Source organism: Lissotriton helveticus, chromosome 12 (genome assembly GCF_964261635.1).
Source record: "Lissotriton helveticus chromosome 12, aLisHel1.1, whole genome shotgun sequence".
NCBI lineage: Eukaryota > Metazoa > Chordata > Amphibia > Caudata > Salamandridae > Lissotriton > Lissotriton helveticus.
The window spans coordinates 308,516,618-308,543,481 of record NC_136073.1 but is presented as its reverse complement, the minus strand read 5'-3'; the positions used below and the strand labels follow the sequence as shown (position 1 = coordinate 308,543,481).

Sequence of the window (26,864 nt, the reverse complement as noted above, 5' to 3'; positions counted from 1 at the left end):
TCGGGTTGAGGAGAGTTCTCTTTCAGTTTCTTTTCCACTGTTACAATATTCTAGATGAATGGAAGGCATTTTTGAGTCAGATTCAAATGCTATCCAAGACCTCCAACCAATATAACTTGATGATGACCATGATTAGAAAGTGGATAGGTCGCTTTCTTGCGACACTGAGGCTGGTCTATAACTTGATGTGTAAAATGCAAGTGACCTGGATATTTCTCCTAAATTGTCTTTGGGTTCACCACACCCCACCCAAGGAAAGTGATGATAAAGCTGCCATTTCTGGCTGAGGAGGCTAAAGCTAAGATGCTGAGAGTTATGCATCAACCTGGACCTAGCATTTCCGAGCTTCTGTTAGCATTCAGTGTTACCATTCAATGAAGCGTCGGTAGACTCAATTTTGTCGGTCTGGTCCAAATCCTTTTCTGCCATGGTGGTTAGTTACCCCATTGCTAGGCACTGGAGGCCAGCAATGGAGACATGACATTTCTTGTGCAGCACCCTACACCTGAGAGTCTTATGATACATGCCCTTAGTTATATAAATTCAAACTCTTTTCCAACCACTATGCCAGACAGATTTTAAACATATTTACACAGTGGGCAAGAATGTTTTCTCCTCAGGCCATCTAGCACTACTCTCTTTGAGTGTCCCTGGCATTCTGGGCAGCTATTGCTAGCCTCTTTGAGACCTGGTACATGAGATGTTGCTTGCTGATGAATGACTCCTGTACTTTCTTTTCTCATAAAGTTTAGCTTGGTCAGGATGTGGCCAGGCAAATCTTACATTTTGGGATGGACTCCTCAGACTAAGTTGCCTGTGCCTAGTGGATCATAATCAGATGAAATTGCTGGATGCACTCTGCCAGATTTTCCAGAGATGCCTAGAATCATGAAGACATGCCCTTTGAGAGGGCTAGGCTATTTGCCGGATCATCTCTTTTAGTTTTGGGTCATTTTAAGAATAACAGAGGTGCACTCATTGTTTGGCTTTCTAAGTGCACCAATCCCACCAGAACTACAGGAGGTTCAGTGGATACTCTTGGGGCCTTGACTTCAGTTAGCGTCGGCAGCCAATCTAGCAGCCTATGCCTGCTTTTAATGGCAATAGCAGAAGAGAAGTCTCTTCTACTCTAGTCAATACATCAAAGCTGAATTAGTTCGCTCTTGATTCCGTTGGACCAAAGGATTCTACACATTGTGCAAGTTGGTTAGGCCCTTCAGTTTCTGGTCCACCCTCATGTTACCCTGTTTTCACAAGGGCTTCAGCAGATCCTGCCCTTATCCTTTCCAGGTAGGTGCTGATATTGCATGCCGAAGGCTCAGTCAAAACAGTATGTGGAGATGGAATACTACTCATGATGATTCCTAGTCTCCAAGAATGATTGAGGTCTACATCTTATATCCTTAAAATACTTCAGCACAGAATTAGTGAAAAGCCATATCTGAAAGAGACACGTTAGTGATCGAGTCCTTACCTTAGAATTTCCCCAGGCGTCAGACTGGATCCGGAAAGTTTTTCGTCCGCAGTTCCCCAGCGTGTCGGAAGGTGGCGTGCGGCTTCGTGTCCGTCGCTGGCGTCGTAGGCGCCGAGATGACGTCAGTTCTTTCTTTTTCCGCGCCAGCAAGCGCAGATCCGGTTAGAGCACGTACCCTAGTCACTTTTTGACTAACTTTTGAGACTTTTTGTCTTCCATTTTTTGAGTCTGACTCCTGGTGCCAACTAGGGATGCCTGGGTTTAAATCCTGCGGGGCCAGTCATGGCGTCGGTCTCTACTGTCTGGAGCACAATGATGATTCCCGGTCATGTTCCGACTATCTGGCCTGGCTCCGAAGGCCTTGCAGGAGCGGGCTCGTAGGCTGCTGGAGGCCCGTTGGTCGTCTCCGTGCCGTTCGAGATCCAGGGGTCGATAGAGGGACCGACTGCAGAGCCATCATCATCGCTCCTCTGGTTCGAAGTCTTCACACTCTGAATCGGGTAAGAGACGTCCTAAGAAGAAGTCGAAGAAGCGTTTACGCTCTCCAACGTCCCCCGTTGGTCTCCAGACGCGGACGAGGGGGCCAGGTGTACCGCTCCCACGGCTCCTTTGGAACCTGTGAGTCCTGTAGCGTACCCACCTTATCGGGGTTAGTCGGCAACTCCTGCCCAGGTGCAAGATTTTCTTGCTGCCATGGACCGCCTTTTCAGGCCTCGGGCTCCCGCCGGCGCGCCTCCGGGCCCCGTGGTCCCAGCTGAGGGCCCTCCCTTGTCGCCCGCTCCGACGCTGGCACCGCAAGGCCCTCCGCCGGCGGCTCCAGCCCCGGCGCCGCAAGGTCCTCCGCCGGCGCCGCCCGCGGCTCTGTTCCCGGCGCCGCAATGGGTTCCGTTCGTTCCACCTCCGCATTTGCCCAGGTTTCCGGACAATTTTGCTCTGGGTTGGAACCCTAATTGGGACATGGAGCCGGATCTGCGCAGACCGGCGACGTTGGACCATTTATATTCCCCTGTCCCTCCCCCACCGCCGCAGCCTGGGCCACAGGCAGTGGAGGAAGGGGACAACTGCGAAGGGTCTGAGGACCCTCTTGCACGGCAGTGCGAGTCGGAACAGGAATGGACAGAAGAGTTGGAGGATGTGGGTAGCTCTGACCTCTTCACTGAACCTGGTTTTCTTTCTCCTCCTGCTGTGGCCATGGAGGAGGGTGCCACATACACTGTGGTGCTCCGTAGAGCATCTGAGGCCCTTGACCTGCCTAAGCTGCCCCTCAAAACTAACCTCACTGAAGTCCTTCAACCGGCGGCAAGCTCTAGGCAAGCTCTATGGAGCCCCTGCTACCGTTCATTGAGGCGTTAACTGATGTGTTGATGGACACCTGGTCCAAACCAGCCACGGGGGTTCCCATGGATAAAAACGTATCCAGGCATCATCGCCCAACCCTGGGTGACCCTGCCTTTTTAACAACTCACCCAACTCCGGAGAGCCTGGTCATCCACGCCTCCACTTCCCAAAGTGCATTCCCTACCGCTCCGCCAGATAAGGAATCTAAGAAGCTGGAACAGTTTGGCAAGAAACTGTTTTCCTCTGCCAGCTTAGGGCTGCGGTCGGTGAACCCTGCATGCCTCTTGGGCCGCTACTCTCACACTGTGTGGGACACGGTTGCTCAAACGATGCCCCAGTGTCCGGAGGATGTTCGGGCAGTGCTTTCCCAAGCTGTTGCTGAGGGAAAAGATACAGCAAAGTTCGCCTTCCAGTGTGGACTGGACACCGCAGACTCACTGGGTCGGGCGATTTCCACGACAGTGGCCCTCCTTCGTCATGCCTGGTTGCGGTCCACTGGGTTTTCAGGGGATGTTCAGAGTTCTCTTATGGGCATGCCCTTTGATGGTCCACGCCTGTTTGGCGATGGGCAGACAGTTCACTGGAGCATTTTAAGGACTCTCGGGCTGTGGCCACGTCCTTGGGTCTCTCCACCACGCGCCCGGCCACGTCTGCTTTTTGTTCCTTTCGTGGCCACGGAAGGGGCGGCCCAACATGTTCGTTCAGCCAGAAGCCTCCTCAGAACCAACCTCAGCGTGGATGTGGTTCCTGCCGCAGCAGGACAGGGGCCAGCGTGTGGGTCAGGCCACCTCCTCTCCCCCAGCATCCGCCTCAAAGCCTTCCTAGTCCGAGCTTTGGGGTGCACCCCGCGCCGGTCGGTGGCAGGATTTACCATCACCTCCCGCACTGGCGTTCTGTCTCCTCGGACAGGTAGGTGCTGCAAATCGTCCGAAGGGGCTACTCCCTCCCCTTCGAGTCTGCCCCTCCAGCCATGCCACCTCAGTACCACTTTGCACTTCTCCAACAGGAAGTCACGGCCCCCTTGGCCAAGGGGGCCATCGCGCGCGTTCCTGGGCCAGAAGTAGGACGTGGTTGTTATTCTCACTACCTTCTGTTCCCCATGAAGGAGAAAGGGGGCCTGTTCCCCATCTTTGACCTCAGGAATGTCAACCGCTTCCACCGGAAGGAGAAGTTCAAGATGTTGACTCTGGCTCCGGTCTTGGCTGCCCTCGACCCTGGAGTATGGATGGTAGCATTGGACTTGCAGGACGCATATTTTCATATCCCCGTCCTGCCGGCGTTGCCTGCGGTTCAGGGTAGACCAAGAGCACTTTGTTTGCCATGCTCCCCTTCTGCCTTACCAGTGCCCCTCTGGTGTTCATGAAAGTGATGGCGACGGTCGCAGCTCATCTGCACAGATCAGGGTTTCCAGTCTTCCCCTACCTCGACGACTGGTTGTTGAAGGCGGGCTCGCCCCACCAGACTATGGCCGACCTCCTGCATTTGCTGGGGTACTCCATCAATGTGCCGAAGTCACACCTGAGTCCTTCTCAGAGCTCCCCTTTATGAGAGTGGTTATGGATTCAATGCAGTTTTGGTTATATCCTCCCGAACAGCGAGTCCGGGATATTCAGGCTATGATTCCGATCTTTCAGCCCCTATCCCGGGTTTCAGTCAGGATGACCCTCCGGCTCCTGGGCCTAATGGCCTCCTGCATCCTGCTGGTGCAACATGCCAGATGGCATATGCGGGCTCTGCAGTGGGACCTGAAGATTCAGTGGGCACAGCATCAGGGCAACCTGTCTGATCACGTCCAGATCTCCGAGAGCACTGCATGACAATTGCAGTGGTGGCTCACGAATCGCGATTGGGTCAATGGCAGATCCCTCTCCCTTCCCCCACCGGAGCACACAGTGGTGACGGATGCGTCCCTCCTGGGATGGGGCGGCACTTGGGAGAGGCGGAGATCAGAGGCTTTTGGTCTCCGGCGGAGTCCTGGCTCCGTATCAACCTTTTGGAGCTTCGGGCGATCCGACTCGCTCTGAAAGCATGCCTTTCCTCTGTAAGGGGAAGTGTAGTGCAGGTGTTCACGGACAATACCACAGCCATGTGGTACTGCAACAAACCGGGCGCGGTGGGATTGTGGACCCTATGTCAGGAGGTTCTGCGCCTCTGGACCTGGCTGGAACATCAAGGCATCACCTTGGCGGTTCAACACCTGGCAGGTACTCTGAATGCCAGGGCGGGCAAACTCAGCCGCGTGTGCATGATGGATCACGAATGGCGTCTGAACTTGGACGTGGCGCAAGGTCTCTTTCTGCAGTGGGGAGAACCTTAGTTAGATCTATTCGCCTCCAAAGAGACCTCACAATGTCATCAGTTCTGCGTGTTGGAATTTCCAAGGCGGCACTCGCTTGGCGACGCTCTTCATTGCGAGTGGAGCTGCAGTCTGTTGTACGCCTTTCCGCCTATACCACTTCTGCCCAGAGTGCTGAAGAAGATTCGGCGCGACCGGGCCCAGGTCTTCCTTGTGGCTCCTGATTGGGCACGATGATACTGGTATCCCGAGCTACTCAGCATGGCGACCGATCCCCCGATCCGTCTGCTTCTTCGGGAGGATCTTCTGTCGTAGCAGCAGGGGACGGTCCTCCACCCAAACCTGTCCAGCATTAACCTCCATGCGTGAAGATTGAGCGGCGACAGTTGACCGCTTTCGACCTTCCTCCCGAAGTCTGTGATGTCATTCTGGCAGCCAGGCGTCCCTCCACTAAAACTGTATATGCCTGTAGGTGGAACAAATTTATGGAATGGTGCACAGCAAAGGCTGTGAATCCCCTTTCTGCCTACTCTTTCTGAGGTCCTTCTGTTCCTTCTCTCTTTGGCCCAGCAGGGCTCTGCTCTGGGCACTATCAAAGGTTATCTTTCGGCCATCTCCACCTTTTCTACGGCTTCCAGATCAGCCTTCTCTTTCTAAGTCCCCGGTTGTTAATCACTTCCTTAAAGGCTTTACTCACATGTTTCCTCCCGTGCCTATCATAATGCCTCAATGGGACTTAAATCTTGTCTTGACCTATCTGATGTGCTCTCCCTTTGAGCCCCTTCATAACTGTCCCTTACGTCTTCTCAATCTAAAGACGGCTTTCCTGGTAGCTATCACCTCTGCCAGAAGAGTGAGTGAGCTCCAGGCTCTTTCTTCTAAACCTCCTTTTCTTTCTGTTCATTCGGACAAGGTGGTTTTAAGGTCTCGTCCTTCTTTCTTGCCAAAGGTTGTCACACCCTTCCACATCGGGCAGACCATCACTTTGCCCACCTTCTTTCCACCTCCGCATCCTTCAAAAGAGGAGAGGCTCCACCGCCTGGACCCAAAACGTGCGCTCTTATTCTATCTGAAGCGCACACAACAGTTCCGGGTGGATAACCAGCTTTTTGTTGGCTATGTGGGCGGCAAAAAAGGTTGGGCCGTCCACAAACAAACCATCTCTTGGTGGGTCATTCTGTGCATCAAAGCATGTTTCTCATTGGCTAAGCAGGCTGCAAGCCCATTCTACCAGAGCAAAGGAAGCCACTACTGCCTTGGGACGCGGCGTTCCCTTGCAGTACATTTGTCAGGCAGCTACGTAGGCCTAGCTGCACACGTTTACCAAGCATTATTTCCTTGACAGTCAAGTCCGGAGAGATGGCTTCTTTGGCCGTTCTGTTCTCCGTGACTTTCTGGTGTAATCTTGTTCGCAGACCACCCACTGGGGTTGGTATTGCTGGGGTATCTATTCTAAGGTAAGGAATATATCACTAATGTGTCTCTTTCAGATGCACAAGTTACTACTTGTGTAACGATATATCAGTAAGAGACATTAGTTAGTGATAGAATCCTTACTGCCCCCCCATCCTCCCTGTTCTGCAAACTGATTTCTAGGGTTAAGGTCATTCCTTACAAGGCCCTAGTTTCATTGCACCAGTGGTCAGTTTCTTGCATGGCTCTGCATTCCTGACGCGGAAAGTTGTGTACAGAACTGATGTCAGCGCGCATGGGTGGTGCCTAAGTAGTCTCCGTGACGTCATATCGACGCCTACGACGCCAGCGACGGACGCGGAGCCGCACGACGCCACCTTCCGACGCGCAGGGGTACTTCTGACGAAAAACTCTCTGGATCCAGTCCGACGCCTGGGGATATTCTAAGGTAAAGAATCTATCACTAACTAATGTCTCTTACAGATATATCGTTACACAAGTTGTAACTTGTGCAGCTGGGTAATAAAGGGCATTAGCAAGCTGGAAAGCCTAGCACACATTGAAAGAGTATTGTCACTTCTTCACAGACTAGGTTTTACTGTCCATGCCAAAAAATCTCCTCTGCCTTGAACAGATACAACCCTTTATATGGAACTGTATTAAACAGAGTGACAGCCGAGCCTATCCCAACTAAGAGAAAGGGATGGCATTTCAGAGACTGCTTTACCAGATGTTGTGTCCTCTTACAGTAGGAACAAGCATGAAATTGCGAAGGATTATGTTATTTTGCATTGTAATAGTTGTGAATGCTTGACTGCACATACACCCTTCACAAGAGTGTTTTTCTAGGTAGTGGTCCCAAGCGATGGGTCAGTGGAGATATCTACTGTTGGTAGAGCAGAGTTCAGCAGAATCTCAGATGGTGAAAGAGCAGGAACTGGACAGCTGTTTTGTGAACCTTCAGTCGGCTGTGTCCATTACCACAGATGCCTCGCTAGTGGATAGGGAAGTGCATCTCAACAACCTGACTTAAGGTACCTAGATGCTGCTGCAGTGGGGAGTGGTGCATCAGTTTCTCTGAGGTGACAGTAATTCCATTGGCACTCAAAGTGTTTTATGCATTAATTTGCAACAAAACGATTCTTGTGCAAACAAACAAAATGACTGGTGTCCTGCTCAAGAACCAAGAAGTCACTCACTCGCCTCAGCTGCCAGCATTGGCACAGTCAATATGGCATTGGGTCATTCGCCACGAAGTCCTGCTCACACCTGAGCACCTGCTTGGGGTGGACAACGGAAATGCAGACCTGTTAAGCAGGACTCATTAACAAGTACACAAATAGGAGATAAATCCCCAAGTTCTTCAGTAATAGTTTAGAAAATGGGGGACATCCACCATCTATTTGTATGCCACTACACACCTGAAAATGCCCAAGCTTCGAGTCCAGGTACCCACATTTGCAGTCCTTAAACAATGTACGGCGGATGAACTGAACCGGGATATTTGCCTAGGCTTTTCCTCGACTCTTCAGAGCAGACTTTCTAATTCAGCATCAGGGGGATGCAGATATCCAGATCTCAAGGAAATTAATCATGTTATTTTGTATTCATTACTGCATTAATAGACATTCACAACCTCTGCAGGCATCTGTTCAAGATATTATCTTGTATCTGTTGCATTACTCAAGCTGCACAGTCTTACATGTTTAAGCAGTCTGCTGTGTACATAGAGTACTGCATAATGTTGCTCCTCTCTTCAGCTTTACACCTTCACATTGCATGCTATGTCAGAATACTCCTCACACATACAGAACCACTTGAGGGTCTTCAGACGGGTTTGCAATTTAGATACACACACATGACATGAATTGGTTACACAAGCAAGTGTGCTCCGTATTTAAAAAAGCACGGGATTCCAATGGTTGTACCATTATATGGTTTTACTAAATATTCTCAATTGAAGCACTGTTCATAGAGTGGGGAAATGTTGGGAGCCTATGCACAATTACATAACATTTTCAATGTGATGCGCAACCTACTGAGTAATGTCAGAATATCCCCGCTGAGAGGTAGTTTGAGAAATGTGTGACATCCAGGAAAACATGGACTGTGGCAGAGGGCCATTCAAACAAATCAAGTGCCATCACTAGAAGGTTAACCTGTTTGCTTCTCATGCCAGTCCATGCTATTTTTCCAGTGCTGATAAACTGTATTGAGGTCCACTTTCCCATTTCAGGAGGCAGTCCTCATATGGCTATCCAAATGCTTCTCCTCTAGTCTGTTTCTTGATTTACTCTCGATAGTGTTCATGAGGTTGAATCCTCGTTCATAGTCTGCACTAGATAAACGTTGCGCAGGCATCAACAGGCTTAGATAGCACACTATACTGAGCAGCTTTGCATATAGTGAAATTCACCATGTCTTGGATGGTGGTGAATAATCCACCCTTTACATGTTCTGCCACCACATATTTATATTCTCTGTGTTTTCGAACATCATCATCTGCTGTTTTGCAATCACCCAAGACCAAGACCTTCTTATACTTATCAAAAAGTCTTTGTACATTATCAGTTCCAAATTCAAAATGTGATTGGTTATATTGCTATTGCCTGGATTCAAAACGTGCCCATTCTCTAAGTTCATCTTCAGGGAACCTTTTGTGCATGTTCTCACAAAGAAGGGAAACAAAAGACAAAATAGGCCCACTGTCAAACTCTTTTTCTTCCCTGTACAACACCATCAAGTCTCTTACCATGCTGCTCCAAAAGACAGTGTCCCCAAGTACTGTACTGATTTAGTTCTTCTTTGTTCTTGCATACTCTACAGCTTCAACTAATATGACACTTTACGCTGCACACATTTACAACACTTGCCATTACCCCGTATCTTTTACTCCGCAACAACTTTTACAACGCAGGGCTTTACACCGCATGTCATTACAATGCATTGTCCATTACAACGCAATTTACTATTCTAATTCCACCTGGGAATTGTAATGGGGAATGTGTTCTCATGGCTTGTGGTGTAAAGCCATGCTTTGTAAAAGTTGCTGCAGAGTAAAAAATGTCATATAATGACATGCGTTGTAACGCAGTCGGTGTAAAGGACGTTTACCATTTCAACAGTGGTCAAAAACGTTTTTGAAAGATGCAAATTCACCCAGAATTTCATTGAAGTACTGCATGGGAAATATAGTAGTTTCAGTTTGATAATGTTTTGTAACAATATTTAGCTACTGGATCTTTCTCCTCCTCTTTCTCATGCTCAAAGTACTTGAGAACAGCCTCGTAATTATGAATCAGTTCACAAACTGCAAACGGCATTGAAAGCCACCACACTTCATTCAAAGGCCGAAAGGAGGTCTCTTCACATTCATTGACCTATGCAATTTTATCCAGCTTTGACTTCCTTTCTGGAGAACACAGTGTAGACAGTCTTCAATAATGACTCCATCTTGTTGATCATGGGAACCCTCTTCCAGGTATCAACTCCCAAATCGTCTTGGCGGGTGACACTATGCTGCTCAGCTAGATGTGGAAAGGATTCTTTAAAGCAAGTACCAACACCATTGTTCTTGCCCAGCATCACAGACATGTCAATATGACCATATTCATAAGGTCCAGTTAATTGGCAGTTTAGAATTCTTAGTAGTGATAGCCTCGGCATTACAACTAGTTAGCGTCACCATTCCCTCAACCTGTATGTTGTGCTCTGTTGATGTTGCAGGGCGGAACTTGAAGTACAGGATGACAATTTTTGTAATAGAAATATCCGTGCTCTCATCCATTATCAATGTGTGAGACAGACATTTTGAAGTTCTGCCATACCTTCACAGTGTATCACGCTGCTCATGGCCTCAAGGAACTCAACTGCATAGTTCTTGCTCCTCCAGCTGTCTGGTATCTTCACATACAAATCTAGGTGGTCATGGATGTCTTGGACAGACAACGTTGAAGTGTTCATCTTGACTGACAGCAGTACGTTGTTGATGAGAATCTCTCAGGGAGAAATTTTTGCTCTTCAACCAATAATATTCTGCTCTCTTTGTCGGTGGCAGTTTGTGTTAGCATTGTCGGCACTCCATAACCAAACCTGAAAGCAGCACTTTTGCTTCTCCGTATCACCAAAGCAGATTCATGAACTTTGCTAATTAGATGGCATTTCAAGTAATCCAGTTTCCAGCCATCACTCCATTTCTTCCCTCTATAAAAGTCCCCAACAATCTTTGCTTCGGCACATGCTTTCCAAATGAAGCCCAAAAGTAATTACCACGGACAATGAAGTCCAGTTTGCATCTGACGAGATTGAGGGGTTGATCGAGCATCAACGTACGGCACTGTATTCCCCCAGGGCAATGCCCTGGTGGAGAAAATGAATAGTCTGGTGAGGGATTGTGCTCAAGCTGCGGCAGCAGGCAGAGGATCACTCTAGGAATATTTGAGGGAATATTTGAGGGCAAAGTTACGGGCACACCGTACTACTCTCAATATGATAACCAAGATATGTCCATTTCAAAACCTATAGGGGCGTTTAGCTGGTTCGAAGCTTAAACCCAGGAGTCAGGCTTTACCTAAGGAACATGTGTTAAGAATTTCAGAGTACCAAAAGGGACGATTATCAATTGACATGACTCGAAAGAAAATGGACACCAATGTATGAAAATAAAGCTGATTTTTATATAAATGTAGAAACCAAAATGAAGACAATCAGATGAGTGTAACCGGGGTTATGGATTTTAGAAGGAAAAATAAATTAGTGCAAATCAATACTGCAAAAGTTTTATATTGTGGTCAATGGACAAAAAAACATTAGCGACAATTGGTCGCTTGCAGGCAGAGTTGTGTGGAACCCATTGCGTCATAAGGGGATGCGGGTCCCAGGACCAGTCCACGACAATCAGTTGAATTTTACCTGGTGCGTGGGGCCCGTGTCCAGAGTTGCTCTGGCTGTCCCTGGAGCTTAAGCCAGATCCATGCGTAAACAGTTTTTTCCGCTCATACGATGCTGTTGATGAAACTGATAGGTATAGTCGATAAGCTGGCCACTGAGGTGGTCAGTTGAAGGTGCTTCAGAGTTTCTTCGTGTTGCAGTGTCGAGTGAAAGTAGTGGTAGAGGTGTGGAATTAAAAAAAATATCTACTTGTCAATGGGGCAGGCTGCTTCATAAATCTACTTGTCCTGTAACAAATTCCACTTGTCCCTGTGGTGCCATGTAGTGCGGCGACAAATCATGGCATCAATTTCATTATGTAAGAGCTCTGATATAGCCTCTCTCATTATGCCAGGGCTCATACCATAGTAGTGTTTGAGTACTTGCAAACCCCTTATGGTGCCCCCTTTCCGCATATCTACATACTGGGGCTGAATGTAGTGGTAAGCAATAGTTTCAGGGTTAGAATGTACTTTTGAGTCTGTGCAAACCTACTAACTTGCATGTTTTAAGGGTTTTCAACAACACTTCTCTAATCTTTTCCCATACTGAGAAATTTTGGAAATTTACTCCTGACAGTGGCAGACGTAAACCTTCTTACAGCGTTGGGAAAAAAGTGATTGGAGAGAAAGTGAACTTTCAAACACTCAGATTTTCGTGTGAGCAAACCTATACATGCAAATATGGTCATGCTAAAATGCAGTTCACAAATATTTTCTAGGATTACTATTTCTTGTCCTACTTCTGTTCAATCTTGGGAATTCACAAAAGCCGTATAGCTGCACTTATTGCAAAGACATATACCATGAGTGCACTTAAGAGACTTTCTTTAATAATTGGACCCCTAATTTGGTCTGGCGTTCACCATGACCTTTTGCTTTTATTAAAATTCTGTCTCTCTGTCTGTATCAGCTGGCTTCACTGTGAGTGACAGCATTCTGCTCTTTCACAAGGAGTATATCGGCACACAAATGAGTTTTGTTCAGTGCCAGTAACACCTATGGTATGTGTGTGCTTTTGAGACCAAAAACAATTTTTGCGTTTGCCAATGTTTGTTACAATGGTGAGGACCTGGCAGCTCCCACACCAATAAGGTTTTACAAAAGCCATGCCAAAACAATTCACGCATTGACAAAACTAAAAACCTGACCATCAATTTCAGACCTACTGGCTTTGCCAATGCTTATTTTTTTTTGTTTTCCATAATCTTATTGAAACTGGTTACACTGATTTTCTATTATGATTTTTGGGGAAAATACTAGCATGCATTAACACATGTTACTAAATGATGCTTCAAAGAAATGGTACCTGAAATTTGACAGTAGTTTAGCAAAAAAAATGTTTTTCTGCTTTCATGTTTTTTATGATCATTTTATGTTGAAATCAAAGCATCAATCTTGCTTTCAAGCTTCTGCAAATATTTGCATCAAGTCAGAGAGCATTCTAGGAGCATTATACATAGCCTAATATTGCTAAACTTTGGAAACGTGTGTACACATTTTCATACTGGAGCCACTGTCTGTAGTGCAATCAGAGCTTACAACATTTACTTGGAGTGCTCACCCTAATAATAAAGGTTTTCAATAAATGAACCATAAATACAAGTTTGAACAGTATTAACATATGGACAAAAATATTACCTTAACTGCCGCAGTGTCCTTCCATGATCCATAATGTGGTTCTGGAAACTGGCAGCCAAGGGGTTTGTGCTGCAGGGGTTTGGGCCTACGTGTCCCAAGGACAAAATACACAAAAAAACTTGTTGCCCTTGACCCCAAACAATATGTCCTGGTCGTAGGGCTATAGGAATTCCACATCCTTGAGTGGTAGCCTGACTGGCCACCAACAAGCCTTAGCAGTTTAGACTTCCGGAGATGTGATGGAAAACTGTAGCCACCTGAAACTTGCTGCATGTCAGGTCTACGTGTCCCACAATGCGCTGGGCCAGCTACTTTTGGGCGATCCTGCGGACTGCCCGATGGCCAGCGATTCTTTGGTTCAAGAGCGTGCTTTTACCTCCGGGTTGCAGGGGACTAGTGCCAATAGTCCAAGGGAGTCTGGAGTTGCCTTTGGCTCTCAAAGGGGTCCCTCTGTCTGGGGTAGCCAGTCTTAGGTCCAGTACGAATCACAGTTGTGCAGTTGCAGGATGGTTGCCATAGGTGCAGAGTATTGAGCCATTGTTTTGTACAGGTCCTGTAGTCTCTTTATTGTCCTCTGTTGCAATTTGAATCAGAACTGAGGTTCAGTGCCAGAGGTGCCCCTTAAGTCCTCGATTTAGGGGTTTGGGTGCAAGTAGCCAATAGTCTACTAGCCCCAGGGGCTAATCCGCCTCTGAGGTGACCACATCAATGTGTGTGTTTGTGCCCTGTATTCTGCCACTTTTGGGAATTGTAGAATCCTTCCTTGGCTCTATAGATCAGGTGTCCCACCCTAGGGGTGTGGCTAGTCTTCTAGGGGTGTACACCTCCTGACTACATAATTTTCCCGCATAAATAAGAGGGGTGTAGGGGGATGGGGATGTGCGAGGCAGCCCCCCACTCAGAAAGTCCTCAAACAATTAGTGCCTCGCCCATGTAGACATCCTTATTTAACGTAGACCGGGTAGGGATATAAATTCTCACTCCTACCTTGAATATGTCCAATAACATATAAAATAAGGTCTGGATGTACTCTTTTCACTTAAAAATAATGCATCACACAGGACCAGATCATTCACCAACAGAAAAGTAGTGAAGAATAGAGAGAGTACCTCACGGTAGAACAACCCGAGGGGGTTCCCGGTCAATGATTCCCGGTTTACCCACTTCTCATCATCGGCGCCTCTCTCTATTTGTGAAAAAAACAAACGTGCACTTGACAGAAAGATAGTGCAGACTTGAGAATAGTGAGAAAATATAACAAACAGACACAAATAGTGATTCAACAAAGAAAAGTGTCCACATACACGTCACGAAAACCCCAACACACCGCACCATAAACAAATAAGGTGAGTGGTGGTGCTTTGCTTGCTAGTACCGTTTTATTCTGATGCAGCAAAGCACTACCAAGTAAAATTGGTTATTTGTATACCAACACAGATTATCTCCTCAAGCCGACATGTTTCATCGCTCCTTCTTGTGGCGATTTCATCAGGGCAACTGAGGGGTTCGTTATTCTCAAGCTTTTTCACTTTAAAAATGGACCTGTGTGAAACAAAAACACGCTCAGGGCGTGCTACCAATTCCTTATCCAAGGAATACTACTGATGCAGCAAGTCTAGACACACATTTTCAGACTATTTTACCTGGACCATAATTTTCCCGCCTGCCGAGGTGCAAATGTGCCTGGGGGCAGTAGGATTGCTGTTTCCTCCTTTGGGAGGCAGCCTGGATGCATATCTGAGGCAGTGTAAGCTTTGAAGCTCACTGCCTTGATGTGCCACTCCACTAGCCTTTGTTTCTGACTCCTGGGAGTGTTCACACCTCCTGGCAGGGGTCCGTATCCTGTTTTGGCAGCAGCAGCTGCAGGATGTCCGCCAGGTACAGGAAAGTTTGAGCAACTAGAGGGCAAACCTCTAAGGTAGCCAACTGGGTGCATGTCGCATCAAACCTGATTTGGAATTCATATTTGTTTGGTACCAAACATGACATATCTCAGTGGGACCTCGGGTGCCCAGGTGCCAGCCCATGTTATCTGATGGCCCCCCTGATCACATATAGTAGCTTTTAATGGAAAAGAGGTTACTATAGGGACATATATATGTTTGCACTTATATGTCCAAACATTAGATATAATGTACCATGCCTCCAGGGTTCGGGAGGCCTTCCTTAGGGATGACTGACATATATTAAAAATAGCGCTTTGACCTTGCCACACATAGTATGGGCAAAGTTCAGTTCGAGCAGTTTGTACTGCTCATACAGTCTGCTATGGCAGGACCTCTAATCTGTGTATGTGGGTCACTCAGGGTGGCACAAACAGTGCTTCAGGCCCTGGTGACCCCTATAAATCCCATGCCCTGGGTACCAATGTTACCACTTACCGGGGCCTTATAAGAGGGGGTTAAATTCCTTGACAATTGGGGTTACCAATTTACTTGTTTCAGTGTTAGGGAGTGTCCTAACCATCAGCATTGGGGCAGAAAGTGTGGAGGGATGGTGGTGACCATACAGAAAGGGCAATTTCCTACAACGTAAGAGTCATTTCCTCTAGGGTTCCTCCTATTTCTTCATGAAATCTTAACATTGTTGTTAACCAATTAATAGGACCTCCCTTTGAGCTAGTGCATTTGAGTTTGCTACAATGAATTTTTGGGGAAGTGCCTTTCCTGTAGGAATCCGCACAACCCCGTACGGTAATGAATCGCAAACCTAAACAATTTAAAAACCTTTTCTTGAAGTGCACAATGATAGGATTGTCTTAAGAACCTACTCTTGTTTGTTGCCTAAAGTCGTCTCCCCTTTACTTATAAACCAAACCCTTTACTTACCCTCTTTCACTCCAGACCTGCAGTCATTCTTAGGAAGAGCATTATAAACACTTTGGGCCGATTTCGGCCGTTACCGACCGGTATTTGGGGATTGACATGTAGGTGGCATTTAAGTTACAGAATCGGTATATTTACCGATTCGGTAAATTTACTGATTCTGTAAAATACCGAATCGGTAAATTTACCGAATCGGTAAATACAGATGTAGGTGGCACTGAAAACAGTGCCACAGGCCATTACCGAATCGTTATTTACCATGGAATACTATTCCATGGTGAATAACGAATTCCAGTGTACATGCACATCTGTGCATGTACACCTGTGCCATGTGGCACACAGACATGCCCTAAGGGCATGTATGTGTGTCACATGGCACACAAGTCAGAAACAGGGGTGCAACAGGGTGTCAAAGTGACACCCTGTCCCCCTTGTAAAATCGGTAATCGAATCGGTATTTGCTATTGAATCGGAATCAATGGCAAATACTGATTCGGTAATTACCGAATCGGTAATTACCGAATCTTACCGATTCGGTATTTTTACCGAATTTTTTACCTACATAGCAATTACCGAATAGTAAATACCGAATCGGTAAAATTCGGTATTTACCATTCGGTAATTTGCTATTACCTACATCTAGGCCTTGATGTTAAAAGATCGATGATGTATTATGTTGTAAACACAGACTCTTACATACTGCAATCTCCACAGCCAAAATTTGTATTTTAAGGTTGTGGTAATCACCTAGTCCTCCATCCAAGGAGGACAGGATGGCTGCAATGAGCCAGACAGCATCACATGAGCATATAATATACAAATTACAAGACCAAGAAGAAATATTTCAACAAGTATGGACTCCTTTTCTCCGAGTTCCTTAAATAATTCCCTCTTATTGTTTTTCTTCCCTTCCTATTTCCTTTTTACTTCTCAAGTCCTAGTTCCATCTTCCTTTTCTTTCTGGGTCTCACTTCTGTTTTTTTCTTTTTTCTCATATTTTTCTTTTTTCGCCTTTCTTTCTTATTTCTTTATCTATCCATTCTTCCATTTCCTTATTCACTTTATTACTCATCTAATCGCTCAAATATTTATTCACTAATTTATTTATCCGTTTATTTACCCATTATTCATTTGTCTACTTAACTTAATTATTTAGCTATTTTATACCCTTTGTGAACTTCCATTACTCATATGTATATATATATCATTCTTCATATTATATACACAACATATTTTACTATTTCTAAATTATACTGCCCACTGCAAGACCGTTCTGGACATCAGCCAGGCCACGGCCTGGGGTTTACTTGACCGATTCATGAAGTACCACTGTCTTGACAGTCTGGTCCCATGGTAGGTGCATTTCACCCGTTTGGTCCTGTAGGACGTTTTGGCCTGAACCCACTCCACAGACCATCCTCTTTGGTGGTACTGCTATGGTATCTATCCTAAAGGTGAGGAATCCGCAGTTAGAAGTATATTCCAGAAAAAACAGTCACTTGCCTTTTGTTAACTCGCTTTCTGGCGGATACTCTACCTGCAGATTCCTCCCTCACCTCCCCGTTCTGTGGAGTCGCATCTTTTGAACATCTGCAAAAGTCGCAAATTTCAAATCAGCGCACTGTTACTGTACTCCACTGCCAATGGCGCAAAAGAGTCAAGCAAGAAACCTTTGTTTGCATGGAGGGGTGGAGATTATATGCAGCTCCGCTCTGTCATTGCCAGGGCGGAACAAATCTCAATAATAAGAGAGGGGTCCAACAACCCAAAGGGACAGGACATCATACCTCAGTATTCAACAACATTCTAAAACATACATTGGGTCAGTACCATCAATACCAGAAAGTCAACATATAGACAAAAATTATTTTCCGTGAGGGAAAAGTTTATTGAACTAATTCATATAAAATCATTAAAAATATCTTGCTAAAAATAGCACAGCAATATACACATTAAAAACATCGGTAAAAAACCAAGTCACAAAAATATAGAGAAATTTATAACAGCCTTCACATTAATATGACATTGTTTGCTTATGTTATAAGATAGTGTAGAAATACATTCAGTAGTTTGTGAGCAAAAGACAGCGACGCGTTTCGGAGGATTGTGTTGATCCACCTCCTTCTTCAGGCTTGCTACACATCTATTCCAACACTGGGCATCTATATAAATATACATACAAAAATATTTTATATATATTGTTTAACAACAACAATATACATTACACATAATTATTTTAATATTATTTTAGAGGTTTTCAGTAGATTTGTAGACTTCGTTAAACTAACAAGTGCTATACTGTTTTGTGAGTTTATTGGTACTGTTGACAAAGAGACCCAACTCAAAAAGCTCCAGATTCATTCATCCAATTATTGGCTTATACTTCACTGGGAAAGCTTTGTGTGTATTCCCAAACTTATATCAACTAAACATCCAACTCACTGTTAATTAATACTAGTGAGTTGTTATGTCTGATAAGGTACATATTTATTTATGGGACAAGTGTGGAAAAAAGGGATTTAACAACCTCCTTCATTATATAAACACACAAGGTGCCAATGGTACCCACCATAGTCAGCACAAGTTGCCCAAAATGATCGTCAAGGGATATCTTCCTGATATTCAATTTGGTGAACTTGTTGCCTCCAATAGATATTTGGAGAACACTTCTTTCAATTGCCTGTATTCAAGATATATAGGCTCAGAGTAAAATATCTCAAATATTATTGGGAAGTGGTCAATCTACTAATCTATTTTCTCCATATTAGAAATACCTACCAGGGCCAATAGGCCTCAAGCGTACGTAGAGCAGGGGATTTTTCAATTTCCACCAGTAGTGGGCGAACAATCCTAAAACAAAAATCACACCCTTATTAATAAAACGGAGTGGATGCATAACCATAACACTTCTATTATTTGTTCTACATTTGAATTACCTGTGAATATAAGATTCCACGTCTTCCTTTAATTTTTCTTTTCTGTGTTGTTCGTTCTTTTAAATTTTTTATTTTATTGTGTCCACCAAAGGTTTGGCGATCCAACCTAAAGACAACAGTATTCATGTATTTAAAGGAACTAGTCACATTTATTTTGTAACAAGAATTTAAGCAAAATATTAAAAGACTCTAAATGCTCGATTGGCCCTTGTTCAAATGTTCGTCATTCATGAGTCAGCCTCCACTGGTTAAAAATTATTATGAGAGACCTACAATTCATTAATGCCTATAGTTAATAAAAACTATATGCACGGGCAATATACTCATTAATGTGCCGATTTCTCATAAACATTGCCCATGCTTATGGCTGGATTGCCTCGCATTACAGCACCCATATATATTTTATAGGGGACTTCTTGTTTACAATATACTGTTTGTGCCAGACCTCTAACATTATTTTTCACGTCTCCTAGCTTAAGTCGAGCACTCGAACCTTCTGTTTTAAACAATATGAGCATACTAACTCGCCCGCAAAAGAGCGATACATGCACCTTGTTTACGAGTGTGCACTCCATTTATTATGTCAGTGATACGAGATGTTCTACCACATTTTGTCAATGACTGCCGTTAAATTTTAAAATCCCATATGCTTGCGCTTTTAAATGTGCCGTCCTCTTGTTTTCCCTGATTATAAATGCGCGGCACATACCAAACTCCTACAGAGTTATTTCACCCCAAACAAATAAACTGGCATCCTCGCACTGTTCTACTAATCCACGCCATCCTCGGCTATTTTTGTTTGTTATAAAAACCTTGATTACTAAAATGGCTAAGATATTCCATAATATTAAACGGTCCATTCAAGAACCCGCCTAGCACAGAGCGTCTGTCGTGCCATTATTGCTCCATTCAACTTACCGGGATTAAAGAATCTCCTGGGTCGTCCACCAAAAGTCGTTTGAGGACATGCGTATTCCTGGGCCCTTATATACGGTTGTTGATTAACAGGAACACACATCATTAACACCAGGTTGCATACAACACCGATGACGGACACAACTGTGCCTATAATAAGAATTCCACCGCCTTTTGGAATGGTATTATTTATCCAGTCTTTTCATATTACCCGACTTACATATTCCGAGTATTAGTGTTGTAATAAAGGATTCTACCATGATTTAACTATTTAAAAGGTACTTGGAATACTGGTTATTTCTTTTACTGAACCAAAGTCCTATTAGCGGCAGTGGCAGTGATTTAGGCAACATCGGTGATGGACTAACCTAAGCTTATAGTTACGATTATGCCGCCATTTTGAATTGGTGTTTAGTCTCAAACTTTTTTAAAACGCCGAACTACATTAATCTGAGTATTATTGTCACTATAAAAAATCCACAATAAGGTTTATTTATTTATTATGTTAATACTGTGAATACTGGAGTGCTCACTCCATCTATCCGTGGCATCAACATGATTACAGCAGATATAATATATTACATCACCACTTTCCCTATTGTGGACATTTCTATATATTACCTAAACCAACAAGCTTCATTTCTTTGGGTTCATTTGTCCGAATATATATCTGGTAATTTCTGTGAGACATATAAACAGCTCAGATTATATCTCAAATTCCACCTAGTCACCGATTTCACCTTATTAGTTTCTCCTATTCCTCTCTGGAGTTTAACCCTTGTCTTACAGTGTTGAGGATTGAGATATACCATTGCTCGCGCATTTTGCGTTTATCTTCCATGTTACCACCTCTTTTGTTTAATGTCACCTTCTCTAAGATAAACCAATGAAAGTCAGATTCTTTATGTCCTTTCTCTAAAAAATGCGCTACCAACGGTGCAGTCAATTTTTTAGTTTTTATTGCTGATTTATGTTCATTTATGTTAATTCACGACTGGTTTCCCCCACGTAGGCTAATCCACACGGGCAACGCAGGAAGTATATAATGTTCCGACTCCTGCAGTTGTTCAATGTATGCGCCTCTATTGTCCTGCCATTATGTTGCAGTGTTTTCGAGTTGATACACTGGCTGCACATCATACAATTCCCACATGGGACATTGCCTTTCACAATGGTATGATCCAAAGTTCTTTGTCTCATTTGTTGCATGTCCCTATATGTGTGTACCAACTGACTGCGTAAGTTATTATTTTTTTTAAAAGCAGAGAGAGGTCTTTCTAATTTTACATCCTCCTCATCGTTCAAAATGTTCCAGTTTCTATTGACTATATTTTTAAGTGTATTACTTATAGAGCGAAACTGGCTCACAAAGACAATTCGCTGTTGTTCCTTTGATTTCTTAGGCTTGTTTAACATCACATCACGATCATAAAAGCGTGCCCGCTTAAATGAATGGGATATTAGTTTTTTAGGGTATCCCCTCTCCTTCAATTTAGCTTTCAATACATCAGAGTGATTATAAAAATCTTGCAAATCTGTACAGTTCCTCCTTAACCGGAGGAACTGGCTGAAGGGTATATTGTCTTTCTGTGCTTTCGGGTGAAAGCTTGAAAAATGAAGCAATGTATTTTTTGCCATGGGTTTCGTAAATAATTCAACTGCCAACTGCCCTTCCACATATTTTATGGTTATGTCCAGATAGTCAACACTTGTATTGCTCTGAAGGGCAGTAAACTTAAGGTTGCTATCCCCTAGATTAAGCCAAGTTAAAAAATCACTAAGGAGATTGATTGGTCCGTCCCAAATGAAAAAGACATCGTCAATAAATCGATGCCAATTCAGCACATTTTCATAAAAGGGAGCAAGTTCATTATAGATATGCCGAACAAAGCCAACACAGAGCTGCATGATGTAATATAGTGGCGCATTTGAGTACTGTTGAGAATATTCTAAAGGGGAGGATTCTGCTGTTAGATGGAATATACACCAGAAAAAGTTTTTCTCAAAGGTATGTAACTTTTTATTTAGGAATAAACAGTGGTGACTAGGTTATCATTAGTGAATTTTCCTCTTTCTGTTGATATGGCTGATAATTATTGAGAGAGCTCATGGTTTTATATTTAGTGGAGCATGTTGGTAAAAATGTGTATTAACCTGATTAGCTGACATTTGTACTACTTTGCCCAGTTAATTTGCATTTCCACCCTCACGTATCCTGATGTAGGAGAAGTTGATGGGTTTCTCCTCTGTCAACAAGATCCGAATGAATACGTATTGTAGTTTAAAAAAAAATCTGTTATAAAGTTCTCATAGTGAAATACTGGAAATGAAGTGATTATAGTCAAAATGTATCCAGTGTTTTAATGGCATCCGTGGTTAATTGGTTTCTTTTGATTTCTAGGTACGAATTACGACTACATCCGAGAGTTTAAAAGGAGCACGGGATCTTGGAACCACACCAAACCTTTGTTACCGTCAGATCTGCGCCGCACAGGCTGCGCCGCCTTACGTATTGCAAACTGCAAACTTTTCCGTTTGCAGCTTAAACAAGGGCTGTTCCGTATCCGTGTCCCATCTCCATGAGGACCCCCCAACAAGGGAAGCATGGAGACAGTACAAGCCAGAAACTTCAGATCCCAACATGTCTTTCTGTGGGGGAAGCAGAGACACTGCATCTGATATGTATCCTATGGACTGTGCTTGGGTATGCGAAAGCTCATTTCATTCAAGGCTGAAAACCGTGAGCTGTTTCTGTGGGTGGTGGGTCTGGCTCGGGAGCTAGCTAGAGTGAAATGTCCCTCTGCCACAGTTGTCTACAAATGTACTGATCGGTAGTTCCGGGACCGGTGAGAGTCTGCAAACCTATAATGTTCAGTATTTAGACAGATGTATAACATAAGAGTGCAATTTCCCACAAGGGACTTTATATACTAATGTAGATAGCTTTAATGCGTAAAAAATGCTGTATGCATTTACTGTCTCTAGGTTACTAGAGGACACTTTTGTTCTGCTGTTAAGAGAGTTGGATCAATACATATTTGGGTCTATGCTCACACCTTACCATTTGTATCAAATTGGGACTGCGTACACATTTTAATTGAGAAATAATCAGATTAATAGTCAAAAGCATGGTACAGGAACACAGGCTGATGGGGCCCAATACTTTAATTTCAACAAAGCAGTTACAGAGCATTGCATATCGGATCCACCCTTTCCCACTGTAGAAAGAAGGGATGCTGACAAAACCCAGCAGTGCTGTGGCTCAGCAGGATACGGGCAAGGATATTTGGTGCCAATCTAGCCGCCAATCTGGTTGGACAAATTAATTTTTCCAGAATGTATGCACTGTTTACCTTATCAGTCTGTCTGTGTTAACCTATGCACCGAAACACTGTGATGCTCATGCTTGGCTAATCTTAAATGAAAGCTATTTGTACAGATTTCTGCATTTGAAAGAGTAAGGTAGACATTACCTTTCTGTATTTTTGAAGAAAATATAAGGAACAGAAGTCCAAACTTAGAGAAACTAGTTCGGTTCAAACTCGCAAGAATCTTGTGAGTCTGAAACGACCTAATATTTCGGGGCAATTGTCTATTAAGGTGATCATTTGTGTTACTCAAGTGTCTTATTTGTCCTGACCAAAGTATTCCGAGCGGTTCCGGCCAACCATGCGAATAGTATTCGAAACTTGGAAATGCTCCTTTTCATCTTAAAATCTTGCATGTCTGGTTCAAACTTACAGGAAGTTGTATGCTTATCTTAGATTCTGAATGTCGCTCTGAATCCAAATGGCTACAATGCAGCCATTTGACCTGACCAATCAGACACCAGATTTTCAGTGTTTGAATTTTTCATAGTGTTTTCTAGAGTGGGTTTCCGGTTTTAAGGTGGAAGAATGCTGGTTCCGTTCAGTATTTCGCCAAAGATTGTTTCTTTTTAATCATTTTGCACAAAGGGGCCATAGCCTTCACAGTGAGGACAATAGTGTATCATAACTTTGCCTTTTGCCTGTTATGTTATTTAAAAGAAAGTTTTGGTAAGCACTTTAGAGTTTCGCATCAGTAGAGCTGCTAGATCAAAAACCTAATCCTTTAGAGTGTTTGTGCTGAAATGACGTTTGCACGAAATGCTCCCATGATGACCATCTATATGTCATTGCCTATTAAAAATAGAGTTAAGTTTAAAAATAAGATTAGGGATTTTGTCAATATTAAAAATATTGTGACTTTTTTTTACTTTCGGACATTTAGAAATAATTTATAGTGATCAGAATACTAAAGTGTTTTTAGATTGTATTACAAAAAGAGGTCTGTTTAATAAGTACAAACTTAAATCAAGTCGAACAGCAACTATCGATAAGTGACATGTTATTGGAAGGGGTTCAGAATGATGACCTTCGGGTGGCAAACAGTTCTCGGTGCAGGCACATCAATTAATCATCCTGTGAACCACCTTTAAAGCAATCTATGACTTCGCATTGACTGCAAATATGTGGTATGTTCTTGCCAGCATGTTAAATCTTTTGAGGGTTTAGAGGATGATAACACTACATTGCTTCCCATCGCTGTACATTGTCTTCAACCATTCTTTTTCTTCTACCCTTAAGAGAGCGTTGAACCTAACTCTACATTGAAGAGATGCACTTGCAGTGACCCATGTGTAGATGTGAGTTCACCACGTAAATTAAGTTTGTGTTACTGCACATTAGTGTCACCATGAGCTGAGACTCCATCTCTACTCACACATTTTTAGAAGTAAGCGAGCCCTTTCCTGTCCCACAGCTCTGCTTTTTTTGCCAACGTGTCACCTGCTGGGCTTCCTCATTTGAATTGCAATTTAGCAGAACCAGTTTTTGGGCTTCCAGATTTTGTTATTTCACTGCATGCCTAGACCTGGGGCAGTTTTTGAAGTGCAAGAAAGGCCAGAAAGATAAGCTTTCAGAGTAGGCCTTTGGTTGATCCACTAAATTACGGAGGCATTAGCTATTTGAGCTACCTCTGTTGGAAAGCTGATGAGGAATTGAGCCACTAAAAGGACATATAGCTCAAAGCTATCCTAATCCATCGTATTTCATTGTATTAAATCTGTCAAATACTTGCATCCTTATGGTATTTGAAGGTTTGGACAAGACTAGCATCTAATTTTATGGTGATGTGGCCATTTTCTGTGCTCCAAGTTAGTATCATTAAAATGGAGCTGCCATTTTGCATCAAACAAATATGTCCATATGATGAGTGTCCCAAACTGAGAAGCCAAATGATTGGTCCCCTGTGTGCACCGTGCAGAAAAGCTGGAACCATCCATTCGAACAGCTACTGTGCAATGGAAGGATTTGTGAGCAGGCACACGACACAAGTAGTTGCTACTGCGTTGATTTGCTAAACGATCATTTCCATGTATTCAGATGTCTAGATTCACTTTTTCTGTAAGTCTCCTATTCACGGTTGATGTTGGTGCTTGACAGGGGACTCACAGCGTCTTCCATGTCTTTTCTTGGACAAAAAAATGTCTAGTGATGTAATGTGTGCCAAGGATTGACCACCATGTAATTGTTTACTGGCAGTTTAATCAATAATTCCTTTGTGTCGAAGGCTCACATTGCGGTATATGCAGTTTCTGATATCCTTTATTTGCACTTTTTAGATTCACCCCCACCTCGATCCCTGCATTAAACCAAAAAAAACATTGAGAGTGAAACATGTCTATGAGTGTTGAATGTCTCTGATGGAAGCCTGTGGCTGGGGAAAATCTCATTTAAAGAGGCACGGCCTTGTCAGTCGGCATTTGTTGTTAGATTTTGTTGGCAAGCGTTTTAGCGAAGAAGGTGATTTTCCTCATTGAAAATATGCATACACATAGCCAATGGTTAGCCATTGATTTGGTGGAGATGATGTCAATTACATTTTGCAGTGAATGAGTGTAGTGCATCATATCATAAGCCAAGTTGCACCTCAGCACGTATTTAATTTCTCTGTTGTTTTTACCCTGTTGCATGCAGAAATGCAGTCTTACATGAAAGTACCGCCCAGTGGTAAAAAATAAGAAAGTTAAAAAAGATTTCTAAACAAATCTCAAACTGTTTTGAACTAATTTAGCACTTTCCATGTTGATACAGACGTTGTATCAATAGCTTTAACTACAAAGTGCCTGTGGGAACTGTGTTTTCTAATAGTATCAGTAACTGCACTGTTAGTGGACATAAGCAGAAGAGCAGCAAAATGTGTGTTGCTTTGCCATCATGATGTAAACCACTTTAAAGATGTTAATAAGCCTTTTAATCCATTCTAAACTAGTTCTGAGAAGCTATGGACCTTCTAGTAATAGCATCATCATGCACTGACTGAGAAAAGGATGTATGTTTTGATGCATTTCTATTCTCACTCCAGTCGGTGTGTGATGGCATGGCTAAAACCAGGAGGGGCTTTTCCCTGCGTACCGAGTGTTCAGATCCATGACTTGTTGTATAAAAGTATAAATACATCTGGAATAGTAGTAGCCACTTGTTCAAAGTTCCTATCATAGTAGTTCTGTCTCTGCCTGTTGTGGCAATGCAAACTTCTAAAATCTTTATTTTGGTTTTGCACTGCCTTCTCCCACTGGCTTTTCCAGGACCTGGACTCCAGTCACTGACTTTGACTTTCTGTTTAAGAAGGCTGTAAATGTTTTGATCCTTGATCTTTTAATATGTATTGTGTGCGAGGTAATATCACCAAATTGTATGCACACCACAGTGTTGTAAATGTGCACATAATATGAACCTGTGTTAATAGACAAGCGTTTTATCTGTTCTAGGATTCCTGTGTATCATTATCAGCACGTCCCATTATCCTCTGGTGTGAGTCAACTAAAGGATATGAGATTGTTGCAGGTGCAAATAGCAAGCCAAATTTCTAGGAATCATAAAAAAGTATTTTTTACATTACCTTATTTAAATATTTTATAGTCTGGGGAATGGGTAATAGTGAGCAGTGCCACGTGGTTTATTGTAATATTTTTTTTCTGGGTGCATCATTGGTTTTTGCACATTGGTCTAATATAACAAGCATTTTGAGAAAATAACCAAAAGGAGAAAATAGAACTTGACATGCCGACTTAAT

At 43.6% G+C, this 26,864-nt stretch overlaps 1 protein-coding gene across 1 annotated transcript in view; it reads left to right on the top strand.

Moving 5' to 3' along the window:
- Positions 1-25,464, top strand: part of GAN (gigaxonin) — a 320,191-nt gene extending 294,727 nt beyond the window's left edge. Inside the window, exon 11 of the mRNA XM_078670190.1 lies at positions 22,168-25,464. Coding sequence (XP_078526316.1) covers positions 22,168-22,349 — 182 coding nt within the window. The 3' untranslated portion in view covers positions 22,350-25,464. The remainder of the gene's footprint in view (positions 1-22,167) is intronic.
- The last annotated feature ends 1,400 nt before the right edge of the window (positions 25,465-26,864 follow it).